This window comes from Hemiscyllium ocellatum, chromosome 24 (assembly GCF_020745735.1).
Source record: "Hemiscyllium ocellatum isolate sHemOce1 chromosome 24, sHemOce1.pat.X.cur, whole genome shotgun sequence".
In the NCBI taxonomy this organism is placed as follows: Eukaryota; Metazoa; Chordata; class Chondrichthyes; order Orectolobiformes; family Hemiscylliidae; genus Hemiscyllium; species Hemiscyllium ocellatum.
Genome location: NC_083424.1, coordinates 1,645,649 through 1,667,985, shown reverse-complemented (window position 1 = coordinate 1,667,985; position 22,337 = coordinate 1,645,649). Strand labels below are relative to the sequence as shown.

Here is a 22,337-nt window from a genome sequence, read left to right as displayed (position 1 = left end):
ATTTCATGAAAATTTACCAATTCTTGACCAGAACAGGAATGTCCCACAAACCAGGGCAACTTGAGCCAATGTAGAATTTCCACTGGGGAATTCAAAGAGCCATTAACATGAGTAATCATTTGTAATCAGGAAAACCAGGAATATTTTTGGGTAGAAATGTATGTTTGTGTGTTTCATTATTGGATGGCACCAAGTAATACTTACATTCTAAAAATCTTCACATGTAATAGAGAATATAATGAAACAAATTAAATAAATGGATCTTTTCCTTCAAACTGCAGTTATAACTTTATATGGAAGAATGGTTTAGGAATTTACCTTATTCAGCGCATGAACCTGGATATTTTTTGCTCCAATGTCCCGCAGGTCCCGTTCAGCATCATACTTTAAGTCATTGGATACACTAAACCTGTAATAAGCGCAAAATATAACAGAAGATGATCAATAAAAGTTCTCTGTTTTCTGCAAGTTGAACAAATCCTGATTTCCACTTACCATAGTGATCGTTTTCTACCAAGAAGGTAATTCTCAAAAATAATGCCAGCAATGGTTCTTCCTTTACCCACACCAGCACCATCCCCTATCAGAAAGGCTGCACGATCCCCATTGGGGAGGAATGTTTCATGTTGCTATGGTTTAAAAAGAAACAATACTTCAATATCTACACTGAAAACGGAAAATATTACGTATTAAGAAATCAAATTATTTCAATAAAGCAAACGTTTTTAAAACCCAATACCTGAGAAGCATAGGTGATTGCTTCCAGCTGCAAAGCAGAAAGCCAACCATTATCAATAGTCTCCTCTTGTACAGTTAGACGATACCATACATCAGGCGGTGTTACACTGGACAAAGAACTGGTCTCCACAACTGGATCGGGATGACGCAAGCCAACTTTCACTGTTAAGAAAGGCAATTGACTTAAATAGGTGTATATATGTTCACAACATACTTTCTAATATATGGCAAAGTGGAATTTGATTTAGTTGTGATGTACTCCACTACAAGTCTTAGAAAACACACAAACTGCAGGTTTACAAAGACAAAAAGGCAACAAGTGACATTGCATATGTTTCATCTTCACCAAAGGAATGCACATCCAATTTGTTGATGGAATCTGCACAAACCAATTATTGCACATTTCCAGTGTTGTGTTATTTCAGTTTTACACTTACCTTCATTGTGGAACTTTGAGAATATTACTTCTATACAATTTCAACAGTTTAGTGTTTATCTGAAAATACATTATAGTCCGGAGTCCTACCAAACCCTGCAGTAATTCCTAGAAATAATTCAAAGTAGAAAATGATTTTTGTACTAGTTAATTACAAAAGATACAACTTCCATTTATATATCACTTGCCTTAGTTGCAGGATATTAGAAAATAATGCACAACTGAAGAGAAGGTCCTCAAGAGCAGTAATATCAGGGATACTCCTGGTGTTACAAACTCGTGAGGGCAGGAATAGGAGGAGAGAGCAGATGAATGCATGGTTGAGGAGCTGGTGTATAGGAGACGGATTCACATTTTTGCTTCACTGGAATCTCTTTCGGGGTAGACGTGACCTGTACAAGGAGAATGGATTGTACCTAAATTGGAAGGGGACTAATATACTGGCAGGGAGATTTAAATAGTAAGGTGCAGGGGTAGAACCCAGGGAGATAGTGAGGAAAGAGATCGATCTGAGACTGGTACAGTTGAGAACAGCAGAGAGTCAAACAGTCAGGGCAAGCAGGGACAAGGTAGGACTAATACTAGGTAGGACTAATCAAACTGCATTTATTTCAATGCAAAGGGGCCTAACAGGGAAGGCAGATGAACTTAGGGCATGGTTAGGAACATGGGACTGGGATATCATAGCAATTACAGAAACCTGGCTCAGGGATGGGCAGGACTCGCAGCTTAATGTTCCAGGATACAAATGCTACAGGACGGATAGAAAGGGAGGCAAGAGAGGAGGGGGAGTGGCATTTTTGATAAGGGATAGCATTATATCTGTGCTGAGGGAAGTTATTCCTGGAAATATATCCAGGGAAATTTGGGTGGAACTGAGAAATAAGAAAGGGATGTTAACCTTATTGGGATTGTATTATAGACCCTGTAATAGTCAGAGGGAAATTGAGAAACAAATTTGTAAGGAGATCTCAAATATGTGTAAGAATAATAGGATGGTTATGGTAGGGGATTTTAACTTTCCAAACATAGACTGGGACCGCCATAGTGTCAAGGGTTTAGTTGGAGAGGAATTTGTTAAGTGTTTACAAGAAAATTTTCTGATTCAATATGTGGATGTACCTATGAGAGAAGGTGCAAATCTTGACCTACTCTAGGGAAATAGGCAGGACAGGTGACTGAGGTGTCAGTGGGGGAGCACTTTGGGGCCAGTGACCATAATTCCACATGATTTGAAGGAGTGATGGAAAAGGATAGACCAGATCTAAAAATGTTGAAGTTCTAAATTGGAGAAAGGCCAATTTTGATGGTATTAGGCAAGAACTTTCAAAAGTTGATTGGGGGCAGATGTTCTCAGGTAAAGGGACAGCTGCAAAATGGGAAGCCTTCAGGAATGAGATGACATACAACATAGAAAACTACAGCGCAGTACAGGCCCTTCGGCCCTCGATGTTGCGCCGATCCAAGCCCACCTAACGTACACTAGCCCACTATCCTCCATATGCCTATCCAATGCCCATTAAAGAGGGAGAGTCCACCACTCTTACTGGCAGGGCATTTCATGAACTCACGACTCGCTGAGTAAAGAATCTACCCCTAACATCTGTCCTATACCTACCATCCTTTAGTTTAAAGCTATGCCCCCGCATAATATGTGACTCCATACGTAGAAAAAGGTTCTCATGGTCAACCCTATCTAAACCCCTAATCATCTTGTACACCTCTATCAAGTCACCCCTAAACCTTATTTTCTCCAATGAAAACAGCCCCAAGTGCCTCAGCCTTTCCTCATACGATCTTCCTACCATACCAGGCAACATCCTGGTAAACCTCCTCTGCACTCGTTCCAATGCCTCCACATCCTTCCTATAGTATGGCGACTAAAACTGCACACAATACTCCAGATAAGGCCACACCAGAGTCTTATACAACTGCAACATGACCTCAGGAACTCAATTCCTCTACCAATAAAAGTCAGTACGCCCCATATGCCTTCTTCACAGCACTATTTACCTGGGTGGCAATTTTCAGAGATCTGTGTACATGGACACCAAGATCCCTCTGCTCATCCACACTACCAAGTAGCCTACCATTAGCCTAGTACACCATCTTCTTGTTACTCTTACCAAAGTGAATCACTTCACACTTACCTACATTGAACTCTATTTGCCACCTTTCTGCCCAGCTCTGCAGCTTATCTATATCCCGCTGTAACCTGCCACATCCTTCCTCACTGTCAACAACTCCACCGACTTTCGTATCATCCGCAAACTTGCGGAGCCAACCTTCTAGCCCCTCCTCCAGGTCATTTATAAAAATGGCAAACAGCAATGGTCCCAAAACAGATCCTTGCGGAACACTGCTCGTAACTGCACTCCAAGATGAACCTTTACCATCAACTACTACCCTCTGTCTTCTTCCAGCCAGCCAATTCCTAATCCAAACCTCCAACGCACCCTCAATACTATACGTCCTTATTTTCTCCAGAAGCCTACCATGGGGAATCTTATCAAACGCCTTACTAAAATCCATATACACCACATCTACCGCTTTACCCTCGTCCACCTCCTTAGTTACCTTCTCAAAGAACAATGACGAGAATTCGAAGAAAATATATTCCTGTTATGGTGAAAGGGAAGGGTGGTAGGTATATGGAATGCTGGATGACTAAAGAAATTGAGGTTTTGGTTAAGAAAAAGAAGGAAATATGTAATGTATAGACAGGATAGATCGTGAGAATCCTTAGAAGAGTGTAAAGGCAGTAGGAGTATACTGAAGAGGGAAAGCAGGAGGACAAAAAGGAGACATGAGATAGCCTTGTCAAATAGAATTAAGGAGTATCCAAAGGGTTTTTACAAGTACATTAAGGGCAAAAGGGTGACTAGGGAGAGAGTAGGGCCCATCAAAGATCACCAAAACGGCCTTTGTGTGGAGCCGCATAAAATGGGGGAGATACTAAATGAGTATTTTGCATCAGTATTTACTGTGGAAAAGGATATGGAAGATAAAGATTGTAGGGAGACAGATGGTGACATCTTGAAAAAGTGTCCATATTATAGAGGAGGAAGTGCTAGATGTCTTGAAACGCATAAAGGTGGATAAATCCCCAGGACGTGATCAGGTGTATCCGAGAACTCTGTGGGAAGCTAGAGAAGTGATTGCTGAGTCTCTTGCCGAGATATTTGTATCATCGAGAGTCACAGATGAGGTGCCTGAAGACTGGAGGTTGGCTAATGTGCTTAAGGGTGGTAAGGACAAGCCAGGGAACAATAGACCAGTGAGCCTGACGTCAGTGTGGGCAAGTTGTTGGAGGGAATCCTGAGGGACAGGACAGACATGTATTTGGAAAGGCAAGGACTGATGAAGGGCTTTTGCCCAAAATGTCGATTTTCCTGCTCCTCTGATGCTGCCTGACCTACTGTGCTTTTCCGGGACTACTCTAATCTAAGAACTGATTAGGGATAGTCAACATGGCTTTGTGCGTGGGAAAAAAAATGTCTCTCACAAACTTGATTGAGTTTTTTGAAAAGGTAACAAAGAGGATTGATGAGGGCAGGGCATTGGTGACATCTTTCTGGACTTCAGTAGGGCGTTCGACAAGGTTCCCCATGGGAGACTGATTAGCAAGGTTAGATCTCATGGAATACAGGGAGAACTAGCCATTTGGATACAGAACTGGCTCAAAGGTCGAAAACAGAGGGTGGTGGTGGAGGGTTGCTTTCCAGACTGGAGGCCTGTGACCAGTGGAGTGCCACAAGGCTCAGTGCTGGGTCCTCTACTTTTTGCCAATTACACAAAGGATTTGGATGCGAGCATAAGATGTACAGTTAGTAAATTTGTAGATGACACCAAAATAGGAGATGTAGTGGACAGCGAAGGTGGTTACCTCAGATTACAACAGGATCTTGACCAAATGGGCCAATGGGACGAGAAGCGGCAGATGGAGTTTTACTCACATAAATGCGAGGTGCTGCATTTTGGGAAAGTAAACTTTAGCAGGACTTATATACTTAATGGTAATGTCCTGGAAAGTGTTGCTGAACAAAGGGACCTTGGAGTGCAGGTTCATAGCTCCTTGAAAGTGGAGTCGCAGGTAGATAGGATAGTGAAAAAGGCATTTGGTATTTAGATTACTTACAGTGTGGAAACAGGCCCTTCGGCCCAAAAGTCCACACCAACTCTCCGAAGAGCAACCCACCCAGACCCACTCCACTGCATTTACTCCTTCACCTAACACTACGGGCAATTTAGCATGGCCAGTTTTTTGAACTGTGGGAGGAAACCAGAGCACCCAGAGGAAACCCACGCAGACACTGGGAGAATGTGCAAACTCAACACAGACAGTTGCCTGAGGAGGGAATTGAACCCAGGTCTCTGGCGCTGGAAGGCAGCAGTGCTAACCACTGTGCCACCATTATGCTTTCTTTTATTGGTCAGAGTATTGAGTACAGGAGTTGGGAGGTCATGTTGCGGCTGGACATTGGTTAGGCCACTGTTGGAATATTGCGTCCAATTCTGGTCTCCTTCCTATCAGAAAGTTGTTGTGAAACTTGAAAGGGTTCAGAAAAGATTTACGAAGGATGTTGCCAGGGTTGGAGGATTTGAGCTACAGGGAGAGGCTAAACAGGCTGGGGCTGATGGAGGCTGAGGGATGACCGTATAGAGGGTTACAAAATCATGAGGGGCATGGATAGGATAAATAGACAAAGTCTTTCCCCTGGGGTCGGTGAGTCCAGAATTAGAGGGCATAGGTTTAGGGTGAGAGGTGAAAGATATAAAAGAAACCTAAGGGGAAACATTTTCACACAGAGGGTGGTACGTGTATGGAATGAGCTGCCAGGGGATGTGGTGGAAGCTGGTACATTTGCAGCATTTAAAAGGCATTTGGAATTTGGATGGGTATATGAATCAGAAGGGTTTGGAGGGATATGGGCCGGCTGCTGGCAGGTTGGACTAGATTGGGTTGGGATATCTGGTCGGCATGGATGGGTTGGACCGAAGGGTCTGTTTCCATGCTGTACATCTCTGACTCTAATTCTGAAGTGCAGTCACTGTTATAACATGGAAAAACTGTCAACTTTGCATAGCAAGGTCCTGTAAACAAGTGATAATAATGATAATAACCAGAATCGCTTTTCGTGATGTCATTTGAAGTATGAATATTGGACAGGATCAGAAAATACCTGCACAGTTCCTCAAATAGATCTTTGACATCATTTACAAATACCTAAAGGGAAAACAGGACCTTAATTTTATCAACTCTCCCAAAACAAAAATAAAATGCACCTCCGCCATCAGGAGTGCTTGAACACACATTCAAGTCTCAAATGGGACACAAATCTACAGTTTACCATATGAGAGGCAAGTGTGCTCCCAACGAACAAAGACTTCAAGCTTAAAATTGTGTCATTGAATGGTTTGTCCATTTGACAATCTCACTAGAAATTGACTAATAAACTGCTTCCAACTTGTTACATAACAGTGGTAGGCCCAAACTCTCAAAAAAACATTGTCTATATCAGAGTGCAATTTACACATCTCAAATACTGCTGGCAAAATTACCTAACTAATTTTACCATCCAAACAATTTCCTTGATAGATAAATCCATCAACGGTCAGAAATTCATACAGACCCAATCACCTGTATAGTTTAAAAATAGGTCATCAATTGCCATTTAGGAAGACCATAAACAATAGTTTGGTCACTGATAAAATGATCATTATGTAACATAAGCATTAAGCTACACTCATTTATACTTACATTTACTTAATTTTATAGATGATCTGGAAGTAGACAATTCAATTTGACTTTGAGGAATTAGACTTACATTTCATTGGCATATATTCAGCATATGTGTCTGCATGGCCTAATTCATCATCATCTTCCTCCTCAGGCTCCTCCTCTTCTTTCAGAGGTAATTTCTATTAAACATTTGAAATGGAGATTAGGACTACAACCTCATCCATATTTTCTAGTGCAGAGATGGACTCATATGGTCACCTCCAGAAAGGCCAACATTAAATGAATTTAAACTTTTGCTTTTTGATGAATTGAAGAAATTCAAAGTTAATTTTACAAAATCTTAAATAGTTCTGAATTGGTTGCCACATAACCAGGTGAAGTCCGATAAAGTTAAGGTGCATGTATAATGAACACAACTTTTGCTTAGTGAAAAGTTACATTCTCATTCAACTACCAGTACAGTGGAAGTGGAAGAAGCCTCATGCCTGTTACTAAGATGCACTCATCTGTAAGGAAGGGCAATTAGTCAACTGTAACCTCGTTTGTTAACTGCTCTTAGAGTTACTTTACAAAAATATTCAATATAAATTCAGCCAATATTGGTTTTCAGTAAGATTTCTAAGCAATATTAACATCTTAACAGATCAAAATAAAAATTAAATTTGTGGTGCATACAGCTACTATAATTGTGACAGGTGAGGGAGTAGGAGGAGAGATGCACTGGAGGGTAGAAATTCAAGAACGTAATTGTTAAGCAGGTAAAGGGAGGGGAATATTTAATATGTTAAATTCAGTTTGCAAGAAATTGGAAATACACCAAGCATGACTACAATAGCAATGCAATTCCTTTGTTTGTTCACAGCACTAAGATGACGCACCATAAAATCAAACACCAACATGGACCAAATGTTAAACAACATCAGCACAGATATCCACATAAGATCCCAACAAGCACACATACATGAGATAGAAATCAACTATTGAAATGTGCACTCCCAATAAAGCATACTTATTGTTCCAAACAAAAATTTGAAGCAGAGGCAGATCATTACCAAAACCAAACATCAAAATTTTGAAAATAAGTATACTTACTGGAGTTGGAGAAAAGCTTCGCATTTTAATATCCTCATTGACCCATACCCGAGTCACTTCTTTACTCAACGATTCCTTCCTTGCAACACCATTGTTCAAGTCAGCTGCAGATAAAAGTATATTATTTAAACTCTCAACCCAGTACGAAGTGTAAGTATATAATGCTTCTGAGGAAGTTTTGCATGCATTATTCAGTGCTTTGTGGCTAAATTCAACCCTTAATAATACTTCAGGGTAGCACTTGGTTGTATTAAGTCTGATCACAAATACGCTTTGCCAAAAATCTTACTAGCCCTAAAACAGCCAAGAGAAGACGCAATTGCAAGTGATGAATCTTTTGGACTGCATTTATCGGCTCACGTTTTCCTTTGAATTTTAAGAATATCAAAGTTCACACTGAAAACCTCCAGCAGGTCGGGCAGCATCTTAACTTAACATCTCAACATTAACGTAATTGTTCTCACCAAAACATTCTGCCAATTTGCCGTGTTTCCACCATTTTTAATTCAGTTTTCCAGCAATCATAATATTTTGCCTGGTGTCATAAATTTGCATTGCATTTTATGCACTCAGCTTGAATTACTGGTTGCTTCCATTCTTGCAGAGTTTGCATTTTACTAAAATGGTATAACATAAATTGGTAACCTCAATGTAAACACTTCTGCATGTGAGAACCCAAAAATTGGAATTTTATAACCTGAACCATTATTTGGCCACTTGAGATAACTGAAAATTCTATACTTGCATGATGCTATATAATTTACACATGGATTTATCACCTTTAAAGTAAATAATACCTTGTGCACAGTCCACTGTGTACATACATTGGTGATATATTCAGATGTTTTGCTGCCAAATTATTAAGAGTTTGCAGTCACAGTAAGATCGATGATACAAAAAAATACACTGTGTTCAAGATGACAAGGACAGAGGCAAGATCTCTTCCTTGACTACTACTTTGCACGTACAATGACAGCTGAGGACTTGATAATTCTCAATTATAATGCCTAAACGCCCAAATAGTCAACACCAACAATTCAAATTCACAGAATCAGAATACTCATTTGATTGGACATGAAATTAAGATCAGTGACTGAGAATTATATCCTAACATGAGTCAGTGCTTTCAGAAAGGGCATGTAGGAGGCAAAAATTAATACCTAAATGACAAAACTGCTTAAAAGTCTGTTTTGGACTGCAGGTCCACTACAATTAAACCAGATATATTAGAATGGAGCGTCCAAATTTACTTTCTTTTTTACTGACATTGTTCAGGCAACCTGATGTAAACAGTTACTGGTAACTCTTCATCTGTGATCTCTTAATTTTGACAGAATTGACTTTATTGAAACTTCCTGATTTTCAATGTTTGGGACAAGAATAACTGATTTTAGGTAGAATTAAAAGTGCATAGAATTCCAAGTCCATTCAAAAATGGCATATTCATTTTTTGTTCCTTTTTAAGTTTAAATGTTCATGTCACTCAGCTGACCACTCAATATTAACAATTATGACTAAATGTCAGAATTAGATTAGGAAACTTTAAAATATTTGTTCATGGGATAAGGACATCACTGGCGAGATGAGCATCTTTGCACATCATTTATTTCATTTGGCAAGGTTTCATACAAAAGGTCACTACACAAAACAGGTGGTCATGACACAGGAGCTAACATATTAGCATGGACAGATGATTAGCTGACTGGCAGAAAACAGTAGGCATAAATGAGTCTATTTTAGATTAGCAGCATGTGTCAAGTGCTGTCCTCCAATGGGTTTGCACCAAATCCTCAAGTTTTTATGACGTATATCAAGGAGTTAGATAAGTAGAGCAAGGGCATGGTGACTAAATTCATGGAAGACAAAAATAAGGAGGAAGATCAAGTGCGAAAACATGAGTTAGCAGACAATAAAGTGGGCAAAAACTAGCAGATACATGTGCCTTTTATCACTTTAATCTGAAAAGGATTTACTACATAATGCAAGAATATGCGAAGTCAGTCATTTTGGCAAGTAGACTAAAAAGCACACAGTATTACTTAAATGGAGAATGGCTGAAGTCCAAGGTGCAGAATGACTTGTGCTTTAGTGCATGAGTTGCAAGGATTAGTATGAAGGTGCAGCTTGTGGGATGCCAGCTCTTATTTCAACAGGAATTCAATATCAAAATAAGGATAACAAAAAAAAGGCAGATGCTGGAAATCCAAAACAAAAACTAGACCTGAAACACTGACTCTTTTCTCTCCAAAGCTGCTGTCAGACCTGCGGAGTTTCTCTGACTATTTCTGTTTTTATTTAATCAAAGTAAGGATCTTATACTTCATTTATACAGGACAGCGGTGACAGCATCCCTCAATTACAACGCGCAACCTTGGTCTCCATATTTAAGGTAAGATGGAAATATAGGGTGGGGGGGGGGGGGGGGGGGGGGGGGGGTTCAGAGAAGGCTGACTAAGATTGATAACTGGAATATGGCTTTTCTCTGAAAGAACAGGTTAGCCACGCTGGCTTGCTTCCAGTACAATGCAGAAGACCAAAACATTTGATTGAAGATTACAATACCCTGAATGATGTTTGATGAGGTGGACTTGGAAAAGGCATTTCCTCTCATGGGCGTCCACAATTAGAGTATACTGCTTTAAAATTAGGGGTCATTTCAGGTCACGGGGGGGGGCGGGGGGGTTCTCTCTGAAGGTTGTGTAACTTTGGAACTCTGCCTCAAGGCAGAGGGGTTATTTATATAAACAGGCACTAAGATTTTTGTTGAGCAGGGGAATTAAAAAGATCAGGGATAGATGGGCTTGTAGAATTTGGATCAGCCATGAATTGTTGGATGGCAGAAGCAACTTTTAGGGCCAACTTATCTTCTATTTATAATTCATATGTTCACAAATATCCTCTGGAGAAGGTGACAATGAGATGTCTTGAGCCACTGTAATCCTTGTGGTATAGAAATACCCACAATGTTGTTAGGAAGGGAGTTCCACAATCTTGATGCACTGACAGTGAAAAGACTGCAACATATTTTCTACTGAGGATGGTGGGGGGCTTGGAGAAGAACTTGCAGGTGATGGTGTTCTCAGGTTTCTGCTATTCTCTTCTTTCAACGTGGTAGAGTTTGCAGTATAAAAAAGGTGCTGCCAGAGGAAACTGGTAAGTGACCTGAATCTATCTGAAATATAGTCACTGCTGCTGTCATGGTTAATTTTGAAGGTATTAGGGACAGAGTCAATCAAGCAGTTGCTTTGCCCCGAATGGGGTCAACTCAAAAGTTACTGGAGCTGCATTCATCCAGACAAGTGAACAATTTTCCATCCAATCCCAACTTGTGCCTTGCAAATGGTGGACCAGCTTTTGTTCACTGCAGGTTTCTAGCCTCTGACCTGCTCCATAGCCACAATATTTCTATGGCTACATGAGTTCAGTTTCTGGCCAATGGGAACTCCCAGGATGCTGACAGTGGGTCAGGAATGGGAATACCAATGACTTTCAAGAGGACTGTTAGTTTGTCTCTTGTTGGAGATGGTCATTGCTGTTACGTTACAAATCTAACTTGCCATTTAGAGGCAGTCACAAGGCTGCTTTCAAACCAATTATCCACCATAAAAGGGACATGCACATATAAATGAACCCAAAATGTGTTAGAATTTATGCTTCCATACACTATTACCATATCCTTATACATCTTGACAGAAAAACAACTGCAGATGCTGGAATCCAAGGAGGCGGCTGGAAGCATACAGCCAGACAGACTGCATCAGGAGATAGAGAAGTCAAAATTTTGGGTATAACCCTTCTTCAGGGCTGGAGTGGGTGGAAGAGGAGCTGCAGATAAAAAAAGGGGAGGGGTGAGTTTTGGGTAGGGAGGGGGTAGGATGGTGAGGTGGGGATTGGTTTTCACAGACAGAGAGTATGACCTGGTTGGTGAATGGAAGGAATGAATCTGGTTGGTAGCTGGAAGGGAGGGTTGATCAGAGGAATTCAAGAGAAGGGAAGGGGCTGGAAAGGGAGTTAAGGGATGGGAAGGAAGGTTATTTGAACTTGGAGAACACAAATGTTGAGTCCTCCAGTCTGCCAAGGGGGAAAGATGAGGTATTTGTTCCTCCAGTTTGCCATCTGATTCACTGCGGCGATGGAGGCGGCCAAGGATGGTCACGTTGGAAAGCGAGTGGGAAGAAGAATTAAAATGGGTGGTGACTGGGAGGTCAGGTTGACCCCTGCTAGCCTGGGTGAGATGCTTGGTGAAATGTGCCAAGTTTACATTTGGTCTCCCTGATGTAGAGAAGGTCACATTGGGAGCACCAGATACGTTAAACTGGGTTGAAGGAGAGGCAGGTGAACCTCGAAGGGCAGTTGGGGCCCTGGATAGAGCTGACAGGGTGGTGAAACAGCAGGTTTTATAGTCTCAGTTCACAGTTGCAGAGGAAGGTACCTGGGGGTTTCGGGGTATCGTTGGGGAGATTGTTGCAAACCAAGAATTGGCAAAGGGAATTGTCCTTGCTGAAGACGGGGGGGGGGGGGGTGGAAGATGATGTTCTTTGTGGTGGGGGCTAATTGGAGTTAGTGCAAGTATCTTAAGGTGATGCGTTGGATGTGGAGACTAGCAGGGTGGCAAGTGAGTTCAAGGGGGACCCTGTCTTTATTGAGTTTTAAAGGGGAAGGCTTAAAGCAGTGGTGAGCAGAATGGAGGTGGTGCGATGGAGGGCTGTTTGAATGACAGAGGGAGCAAAATAGGTGAACATCTACGATGCTGAGCAGCAGAACGTGTCCTTATCTGAGCAGATATGTCAGAGGAATTGGGAAAACAAGACAGAATTCTTCCGGGATACCGAGTGGGAGGCAGTGCAATCCAGGTCGTTACGACAGTCCATGGACTCATAGTAAGTGTGAGATGAAAATGGAGAGGTTAAGAAAGGGAAGGGAGGTATCCTTTCACATGCCCATTTTGTCTACTACTCTAATCCATTACATACGGACAATCTCTTTCAATCATGAACTCTGACTGTGAAATGCAATATCAATCAGACTCATCTTACTCAAATTAAACATTTAATACATCCTTATCAGGTTAAAGTGATAAAAGACAAGCTATTTGGAACAAATAAGTAGAAAATAAGTGGTTACAGGCTATTAATTACAAATTTATTTGATCCCAATACCAATGTGCAACACCAAACTGTACTGCAAGATTGATCTTGATGCCAAATTTGAAAAGTGACATTGATAAAAAGCAAGAATCCTCAGATTCTGAAAAGGCATATAGTGTGCAGTTTTGCTTTGTGGAGATTCAACAAACTACCATAGTATGAAAACAGATATACAATTCAAGCCCTCAGGCTGCAAAAGCATATTACTTCCTTGCTTAACATGCAATAACCAAAGGAGACGAGCTTCACAATGGATCGTCTTGTCTTTCACAAGGAAAGATTTTGCAACTAACTGCTATTGTATTAAGGTCTTACACCTTATCAGAAAAGGAACGTACAGTACACCCATTGTGGAGAAAGTGAGGACTGCAGATGCTGAAGATCAGAGTCAAGAGTGTGGTGCTGGAAAAGCACAGCAGGTCAGGCAGCAACCGAGGAGCAGGAGAACCTATGTTTCGGGCATAAGCCCTTCATCAGGAATGACTGATGAAGGGCTTATACCCGAAACGTCAATTCTCCTGCTCCTCGGATGCTGCCTGATCTGCTGTGCCTTTTTAGCACCATACTCTCTCCCGTACACCCATTGTGTCTATTTCTTATGCCTTGATAGCATCATTACCTTACCTGGGTTATTCATCATCTTAGAAGTGAGCAGTACAATTTCTGTAAGAAAGTTAATTAGGAAAAAAGTTTCTAACACCCAGTGCTGGCAATTCTTTTGTACCAAGCAGCTTGCATCAATATCAAGTGTTGTGTAGATAAACAAAACTAAAACACTTGATAAAAATAAACCATCATATTTCAAACATATTGCAAGTAGGTTCTTAAGGTTTTGATGGACCATGGCTTGCACAATATTTTAGATGTACAGATTCAATAAAAGCATTATAAAGTTCCTTCAATAGTTTGTCTCCGTTGTTTTTACAGTTTTGTCAAAATTAAATAAAGGGTCTACTTTCCTCAAAAAGTGCATCTCCTCTTCACAGTAAACCCGTAAGCAGTCATGCAACTGCAACTCAAGCTGGTGACCATGGAGCATGCATCAGTCTTCTCTCTCAATGCTGCTGTGCTCTCATTTTTGACCAACTATAAATGTGTATAGCCATTATGTAAATGGAACAGAAAAGGAAGAATTATCGAAGGTGAAGACTCAGATTTTTGCCAAATGCAGGATGTGTGTGTTCTGTATAAATTAACATTTTATTTTCAGTAAAACATTTCCAGGACCACATTTGTGTGAATATACATCAAATGCACAAGCATATCAAATCAGACTGACACACACAACATCGAATTTAAACAGATTCAACAAAGCTTTGGCATCCTTCCCAAAAATGTGCGCAAAAACATTTTAAATTCAACTTGGCCACTTCAAGGTATTGCCAGTGTTTGTGAATCAAACTTAAACAAAGAAAATAAAGCCAATCAACTTTTTACAGGTACTTGTATGTTTCAGGATACTGAACGTACAATACATTTGAGTGGAACTAGCATAACTTACTGGCTGCTGTTGTAATTGGCTGAACAATATTGGACGGTGGCTTCATTTTCATCAGTTCGGATAGACTATTGCTTTTAAGCAAGTCTTTAAGCTGTATCTGATCCTTGGCTGAGGCTGTAGCTACAGTTGGAGCTGCTGTAGACGATGGTGCAAGTGAGCTGGTCTGAACAACCTTGGCTGCACTAACTGTGGGACGAGACACTGTATTAACAGGTGCCTTTGTCACAATTAATGCTGTCCCCAGGTTTGGAAGCTGGTTCAGCTGATTCAGTACAAATGTGGTAGCTGTAGGTGGCTGTTAGGGAAAAGAAAATTAACTGTTATTTGTTATAAGTTACAAGCAGAACTACTAAGACTAAATACCTAGTGTAATTCTGAAGAGTGTGACCTAACCAGAACTTGAAAATTACCATGTAGCTCTAGAGGGAAGACAAAGTCGGTATTTTTGTGTAAAACAAAAGCCAACGTAAAATTGCTGCATCAAACGTTTTAATAAAAAGATAATTTTTCAGATACAAGCACAAAAGTCAGAAACAGATCTAAGGGCCAAGTGGCCTATTCCTGCTCATATTTAGATACACTGTATAAATACAAACTTGTTCTTACTGATTAACTCCTTCCAGGACCATACGACTAAATTACATTTACACATTGACTTTGAGCATTAACCTTTCTGTAATCCATTGAGTCAGCCGATATTATAGCATGAATATTTCCATTCCAGCTTAAAAAGTGGCTATCCAGTCTAGTACCAATTTCCAGCTCAATCCACGTCTCCATAGATTACGATCAACTGCATATATAACATTAAAAACTGAGGATTGCTGCCCATACTACTTTTTCAGGTTGAGTTCAACAGAAAAATGAAAACAATGCCTTGCCACTGAACAGCTAACCAATAACATTTATCTCCAGTGTAAAGGAATCAGTGCTTCTATACAATCTAAAATAATATGCAAATTGAGAATAAGAGTATTAGACAATCTATCAGCCCTTAACCCTGCTCCAGCAATGATCTCATTAAATAGCAGTCTATTTCAAATTCCATATGAATCTTTGATAATCTAATTCCCCTGCCCCTGCCTCGTCTCCAAAGATGTCCAGCTCATGTGAATTGGCCATACTAAACTGCCCATAGTGTTAAGTGCATTAGACAATGGTAAATACAGAGGAAACTCAATTATCCAAATGTGATGGACGGGCACGATTTTGCATGGATAATCAATTAAGTGCCTTTCCTCTGGGGCTCGGAGTTTTTAAAAGTCTTCTCCCTGTTCAGGAGACTGCAGCAGCATGCGAGACCACCTCCCACCCGGCACAAAGTGCGTGAGCACCCGCCCCAAGCACCAAGTGTGCGATCCCCCACCCCTAACACTGCCACCAGTCCACCACCAGCCCCTCTCCAGACACCAACAAGACTGCTGCTGCTGCCATTGCCTTTGTGCGCTAAGTCTCCAAATTGCGCGCGCACACACACACCTTTTTACTGCAATTTTCTTTTGACAAGTTCCATGTTTGCCCCGTACAGGACAATCTTGGAGAGATTATTCCTGGGAAGGGGAGGGTGGGGGTTAGGGTACACCCCTCTGTAGAACTCCAGGGAAAGTGTGGGGAGAAGTAGAGGGCGGGAGGCTCATCATTTAGAGACGGTGCCTGTTTAATCACGAAATAAAAGATGCAGTCACTGTTGGAGACAAGTCTTTGATGTAATGTTTCTATCAGGACCTCGAGGTCTCCTTCGGATAATCCGATTTTTGGATAATTGGTATTCGGATAATCAAGTTTCATCTGCTTCAGTTGGGGAATGAGTCTGGGTGGGTTACTCTTCGGAGGGTCAGAGTGTACTTGTTGGGTCAAAAAGGTTCATTTCTATATCGTAGGGAATCTAATCTAATCAAATGCATGCGCTTCACAGAGCTATTACAAGCCTAATTCTTTCGTAGAAATTAGGACTGCAGCAATACTACAAGACAAAAATATTTCAGTTCAAGTGAGATCCTGCCACCCATCTCCCTCTGGAGCTTCTCTCACAATTCATACTTCAACTGGAACAAAGTTTGACTATTGTTACAACAGCGCACAAGTTCGAGAATGGAATTACATATTTTGAATACTGCTGCAAATTCATTGTAGCCCAATGCCATTTCTGAAAATTATGCTGAAGTGAAAATAATCAGAGCAAGTTTCATAAGGCATCTGCTTAAGGTTTTAGCATCTTACAAATTCTTATCTCCTGACGTGGTTTCTAATGTCATTCCCTGAAAGAAAGAACAGCTTCTCTGTCAAGAGGTGTCAGTCACAAACACGTTATTAAGCCAGTTCAACGGCCTTTTCACTTGGAAGTAGCACGATTGTAGATTTTGGGTGTTGCATATTGTGTAAGCACATAACTTTCAAAGAAGGTTCCTGCCTCAAAAACTGAAGTGCAGAAAAAGGTAATTTGAAGTGACAATAGTTTGATTAGACAATGCCAAACTATTTTTTGCTGTTAAAACATTTTCACAATTTGCATTGGCTCATGAATCACACCTATTAGAAGATGGAAAATCTAAGTGTCCATAGGTTGTCCAAGTGTGCAGTCCCAAAGCTGGGTGTGCAGAGTCTGACATGTCACAGCCTGTGCTAGAAGGTGAACAACCGTATCTGCCATTTCAAGTAGTTGTGAAGGGCACCAAGAAATTTGAAAGGGTGCCTTTTCTCCTGTTGATCTGGCTGGTCCCATTTGGCAATGTAATTTATCATTGCTGGGATTCTAACAAATACAGAAAGTCTGATGCACTTCTTACAATGATTCATCTAAAATTGTTTAGGATGTCCAGAAGACAACAGCAAGACTGAGTAAGTGGAGGGCAGATTATCAAAAAGTTCAAGTGGCAGGGAATTTTGGTGTTGAATATTAGCATGACTTCAAATTAAAATTAACAAATCCAAACACCATAATTAAAATCACACTGGACTTGAAGCATGAATTGTTTCACCTCTGTAGATGCTGCCTAACTTGCCAAGTTTCTCTCATAATTTCTGTTGTATCATTGAATTTGAATCCCTAGTGAGTGTGGGGTTGGGGGGTGGCCATTCAGCCCATCATGTCCACACAGATCCTCTGAAGAGCATCCCATCCAGATTCAACCTTCGAACCTTATTCCAGTAACCCTGCATTGCCCACAGCTAATCCAACTAGCCAGCACATTCCTGGACACTACTAGCAATTTAGCAATCCACCTAGCCTGTACAGTGTTTGGAGTAAACGGTGGGTGGAAACGGAGCACCTTGAAGAAACCCACACAAACATGGAGAATGTGCAAACTGCAGATACAGTAACCCAAGGGTGGAATTGAACCAGAGTCCGTGGTATCACTAGGCAACAGTGCTAACCACTGAACTGTGCCACCCTAGTTTATTTCAAATTTCCAGCATTGCTAAACTAAACCACAACTGCAATCATAACAGGACCTTGCTCTCCCCTGTGAAATCAGTTCACTACTCCAACATCATTCCTGCACCAAAGGTCAATCTCATCATCTTTTCTCTCCAGCAGACAGCCTCCTTAAACCTCTTTATTTCTTCCAACCTCACCCTCAAATGCAAGGCATTCATGAACTCATCTAAGACTATCTTAATCTGTTATTTCCCTCCTTTTCCCTTGTCCACAAGTGTCACATTCGACTAGGATTTGTGTAACCAAATACATAGGTGGCTTCACCATACTGCCCATTTCAACATCTTGAATGTCATCTCAGAGTAACACAGCATGCAAACAGTCCAAGGTCCAACTCATCCATGCAGACCATGTTCCCAAACTAAACTAGTCCCACTTGCCTATGCTTAGCTCACATCCCTCTCAACCTTTGCTATTCACATACCCACCCAAACCTCTTTAAAATGCTGTAACTGTACCTGCATCTATCACTTCCTCTGGCAGTTCATTCCACTTACAAACCATCCAGTGAGAAAATATTACCAACTTTAAGGTGAGAGGAGAAAGATTTTAAAGGTACACTCTCTAGTTGTGAACTTCCCTACCTTAAGATCTTTTCCCTATCAATGTCCCTCATGACTTTATAAACCTCTATATGGTCATCCCTCAACCTCAGACATTCTGAGGAGAGAGAGAAGTTCTAGCCTTTCCAGCCTCTCCTAACTCAAACACTACAGTCCTGGTAAAATCCTTATGTTTTGTGCATACTTTCCAATTTAATATATCCACTCCAACTTTGCCTCAACTCACCCACTAGATTGTCAATGCTTTTGTTACCAAAAACTTCATCACTTCCACACACTCCTCACTAACATCCCACGTTCTCCCTTCCAAGAATACAAGGTCAATTAAAACTCTGCCAACCAAGTCCTGATTCATACTAAATCTTATTCACTCATTGCCCACGTTTACTGAACTACACTAGCTCCCAGTTCAGCAATGCTTTAAATTGTAAAATTTGCATTCTTGTTTTCACTGTCTATTACTTTGCTCTTTTCTGACTTTGGTCCTCCAGTCCTACCAGGCTCCGACATATTTGCGGTTCTCTAATTACGAGCTCTGACCATCCCAGATTTCTGCAACTCCAGTTCTGATGGCCATGCCTTCAGCTAAGGTTCTGAGCTCTCTAAATTTCTTCACTTTTTCCTCATTTTAACAAAGTTCTTTAAAACATGTTTTTGCCTAAACTGCTGGCCATTGTTGCTGCCCAACATAATGATGCTTCTTAAGTGTTATGCAACATTTTATTTACATAAAACCTTAACACAAACTGTTGTCATGAAAGACAAGCAGAACAAAAAATACTGTACAACCTCAACATATCAACCAAGCTTTAGGATAAAAATTATCTGCACAGCAAGTGTTATCATGCTCACCGGAGTCCCAGGCTCTGACTTCACTGCAGAAATTGTCCTGTTCTCAGTCAAGTACTAAAAAACTGATGGACATTGACTAGGGAGTTGGGAAAACTATTTGAAATAGTAGACTGCATTCTTTATGGACGGACATTCTCTCCCTCATAGCCCTACACACGGATGAAAAAAAAAACTACCATTTCGACTGGGACAACACATTTATCCTGGGACAGGCTAAGCAAAGACATGCCAGAGAATTCCTCGAGGCCTGACACTCCAACCACAATGCCATAAACAAGCACATAGATCTAGGTGCCATCTATCAACCCCTCAGAAAAAGAGCAGGAAATGGCATCAACCACAAACCCCATCCAGGACAAACATATAAATAGAAAGCTGTCGTCTCCTGCTTCGCTTCACTTGGACTTCGCCACTGATGTTACCTAGCCAGGTAATGAAACGTCTGGATATCAAACCTACAGCTCAGCGAGCAAACCTCCACCCTAAATTCTGACTAAATTCAGTCCTACTCCTAAATGCAGAAAATCGTATTAACATTCCACTGCAGTACTATATTGTTATATTATTTTGCTTATCATGTAATGGCTTTAAATAAAACTATCCTCTGAAAGAGTCTAGAGAGCCACCAAATCAGTTCAAGGGCAACTAGGCACATGCAAAAAAAATGCCATCCTAGCCAGCAAAATCCATTCAAGAATAAAAAGGAATTATCTGATTGTTTTTTAAAAGTCAAAACTGAACTTCAGCTGTTTGTTGAATATAACATGACCCTTCTGTATCTTTTGTTAAAATACACATTCAGAATTTCAGCAAACTACCAGCTGAAGTTACACAAACACGATACAAATCCTAGCTTCCCCTTCCATTTAATGAAGAATATCGTTGACAAACTGTTGATAAAGATACAATATAGAATGGCACAAGTTACAATAATATGCCCAAAATAAACAAGAAAATTGTGGACTAAAATTAACATACAAAATTAGGTTTCAAAAACCACTTTTACCTGTTGTAAGCCACTGGATGGCAGAGGTGACATCAAGCCAGTGTCAAGTGGATCCGCATCAAAGAGGTCATTAGGACTAATTCCACTTTCACTCAAAGCAGCAAGTAGAAGATCCTGACCTGGGTCGGTCATCTGTAGATTAAAAAAAAACAAAGCTACACCAGGATTGCATATAAAAAAGCCTCCACTGTTCATAGTATGACATTCCCAAAGAAAATTTATAGAATTGAAAAAGCACAAGAGCAGTCGACAAAAGCAGCTTCTCTTGCATACTCTGGTATCTGTTTCAGTTTCACTACCTTGTTGCTAGGGTATATGGTTGATTTATATTGAAGGCTTGCAGGTTCAACTTACCTCCCCAACATAATTGTGAAACTTTCAGTTGCTTCCAAGATTTGAGATTTAACTTGTAGTACTATAAGAAAAATGGAAAAGGCAAACTATTCTTGATATTATTTTTCCAGTCGTCTAGCACAGCCTCGAATATACTTGATGACCCAGCCTCAACTTTGGGTGGCACAGTCTGGCAGTCATTTCCAAGATGTCTTTGATATAGGGGAGAGTCGCTAGGGTTTCTGAATGCGTTTTGTCTGCTTGTTTGGGTTTGTTGCTTAGAAATTGGCACAGTGGTTAGCACTGCTGCCTCTCAGCACCAGAGACCGGGTTCAATTCCCACCTCAGGCAACTGTCTGTGTCGACTTTGCACATCCACGCCATGTCGGCGTGGGTTTCCTCCCACAGTCCAAAGACGTGCAGGTTAGGTGAATTGGCCACGAGAAATTGCTCGTAGTGTTATAGAGTCACAGATGTACAGCATGGAAACAGGCCTTTCGGTCCAACCCGTCCATGCCGACCAGATATCCCAACCCAATCTAGTCCAACTTGCCAGCACCCGGCCCATATCCCTCCAATCCCTTCCTTTTCATATACCCATCCAGATGCCTCTTAAATATTGCAATTGTACCAGTCTCTACCACACCCTCTGGCAGCTCATTCCAGACACGTACCACCCTCTGCGTGAAGAAGATGCCCCTGAGGTCTCTTTTATATCTTTCCCCTCTCACCCTAAACCTTTGCCCTCTAGTTCTGGACTCCCCGACACCAGGGAAAAGACTTTTCCTATTTATCCTATCCATGTCCCTCAATTTTGTAAACCTCTATAAGGTCACCTGTCAGCCTCCGACACTCCAGGGAAAACATCCCCAGCCTGTTCAGCCTCTCCCGGTGGCTCAGATCCTCCAACCCTGGCAACATCCTTGTTAATCCTTTCTGAACCCTTTCAAGTTTCACAACATCTTTCCGATAGGAAGGAGACCAGAATTGCACGCAATACTCCAACAGTGGCCTAACCAATGTCCCGTACAGCCGCAACATGACCTCCCAACTCCTGTACTCAATACTCTGACCAATAAAGGAAAGCATACCAAACGCCTTCTTCACTATCCTACCGACAACTCCACTTTCAAGGTGCAATGAACCTGCATTCCAAGGTCACTCGAACCTTACTATTATGTGTATAAGTCCTGCTAAGATTTGCATTCCCACAATGCAGCACCTTGCATTTATGTGAATTAAACTCCATCTGCCACTTCTCAGCCCATTGGCCCATCTGGTCAAGATCCTGTTGTAATGAGGTAACCTTCTTCACTGTCCACTACACCTCCAATTTTGGTGTCATTTGCAAACTTACTAACTGTACCTCATGCTCGCATCCAAATAATTTATGTAAATGACAAAAAGTAGAGAGTCCAGCACCGATCCTTGTGGCACTCCACTGGTCACAGGCCTCCAGTCTGAAAAACAACCCTACACCACCACCC

General features: G+C 41.1%; 1 protein-coding gene across 1 annotated transcript in view; it reads right to left on the bottom strand.

Moving 5' to 3' along the window:
- sbno1 (strawberry notch homolog 1 (Drosophila)) overlaps positions 1-22,337 on the bottom strand; it is a 101,490-nt gene that overhangs the window by 56,199 nt on the left and 22,954 nt on the right. The window contains exons 2-8 of the mRNA XM_060843328.1: positions 20,518-20,649; positions 14,658-14,952; positions 8,010-8,113; positions 7,003-7,096; positions 740-900; positions 496-629; positions 319-409 (exon numbers count right to left, since the gene is read on the bottom strand). Coding sequence (XP_060699311.1) covers positions 319-409; positions 496-629; positions 740-900; positions 7,003-7,096; positions 8,010-8,113; positions 14,658-14,952; positions 20,518-20,649 — 1,011 coding nt within the window. The remainder of the gene's footprint in view (positions 1-318; positions 410-495; positions 630-739; positions 901-7,002; positions 7,097-8,009; positions 8,114-14,657; positions 14,953-20,517; positions 20,650-22,337) is intronic.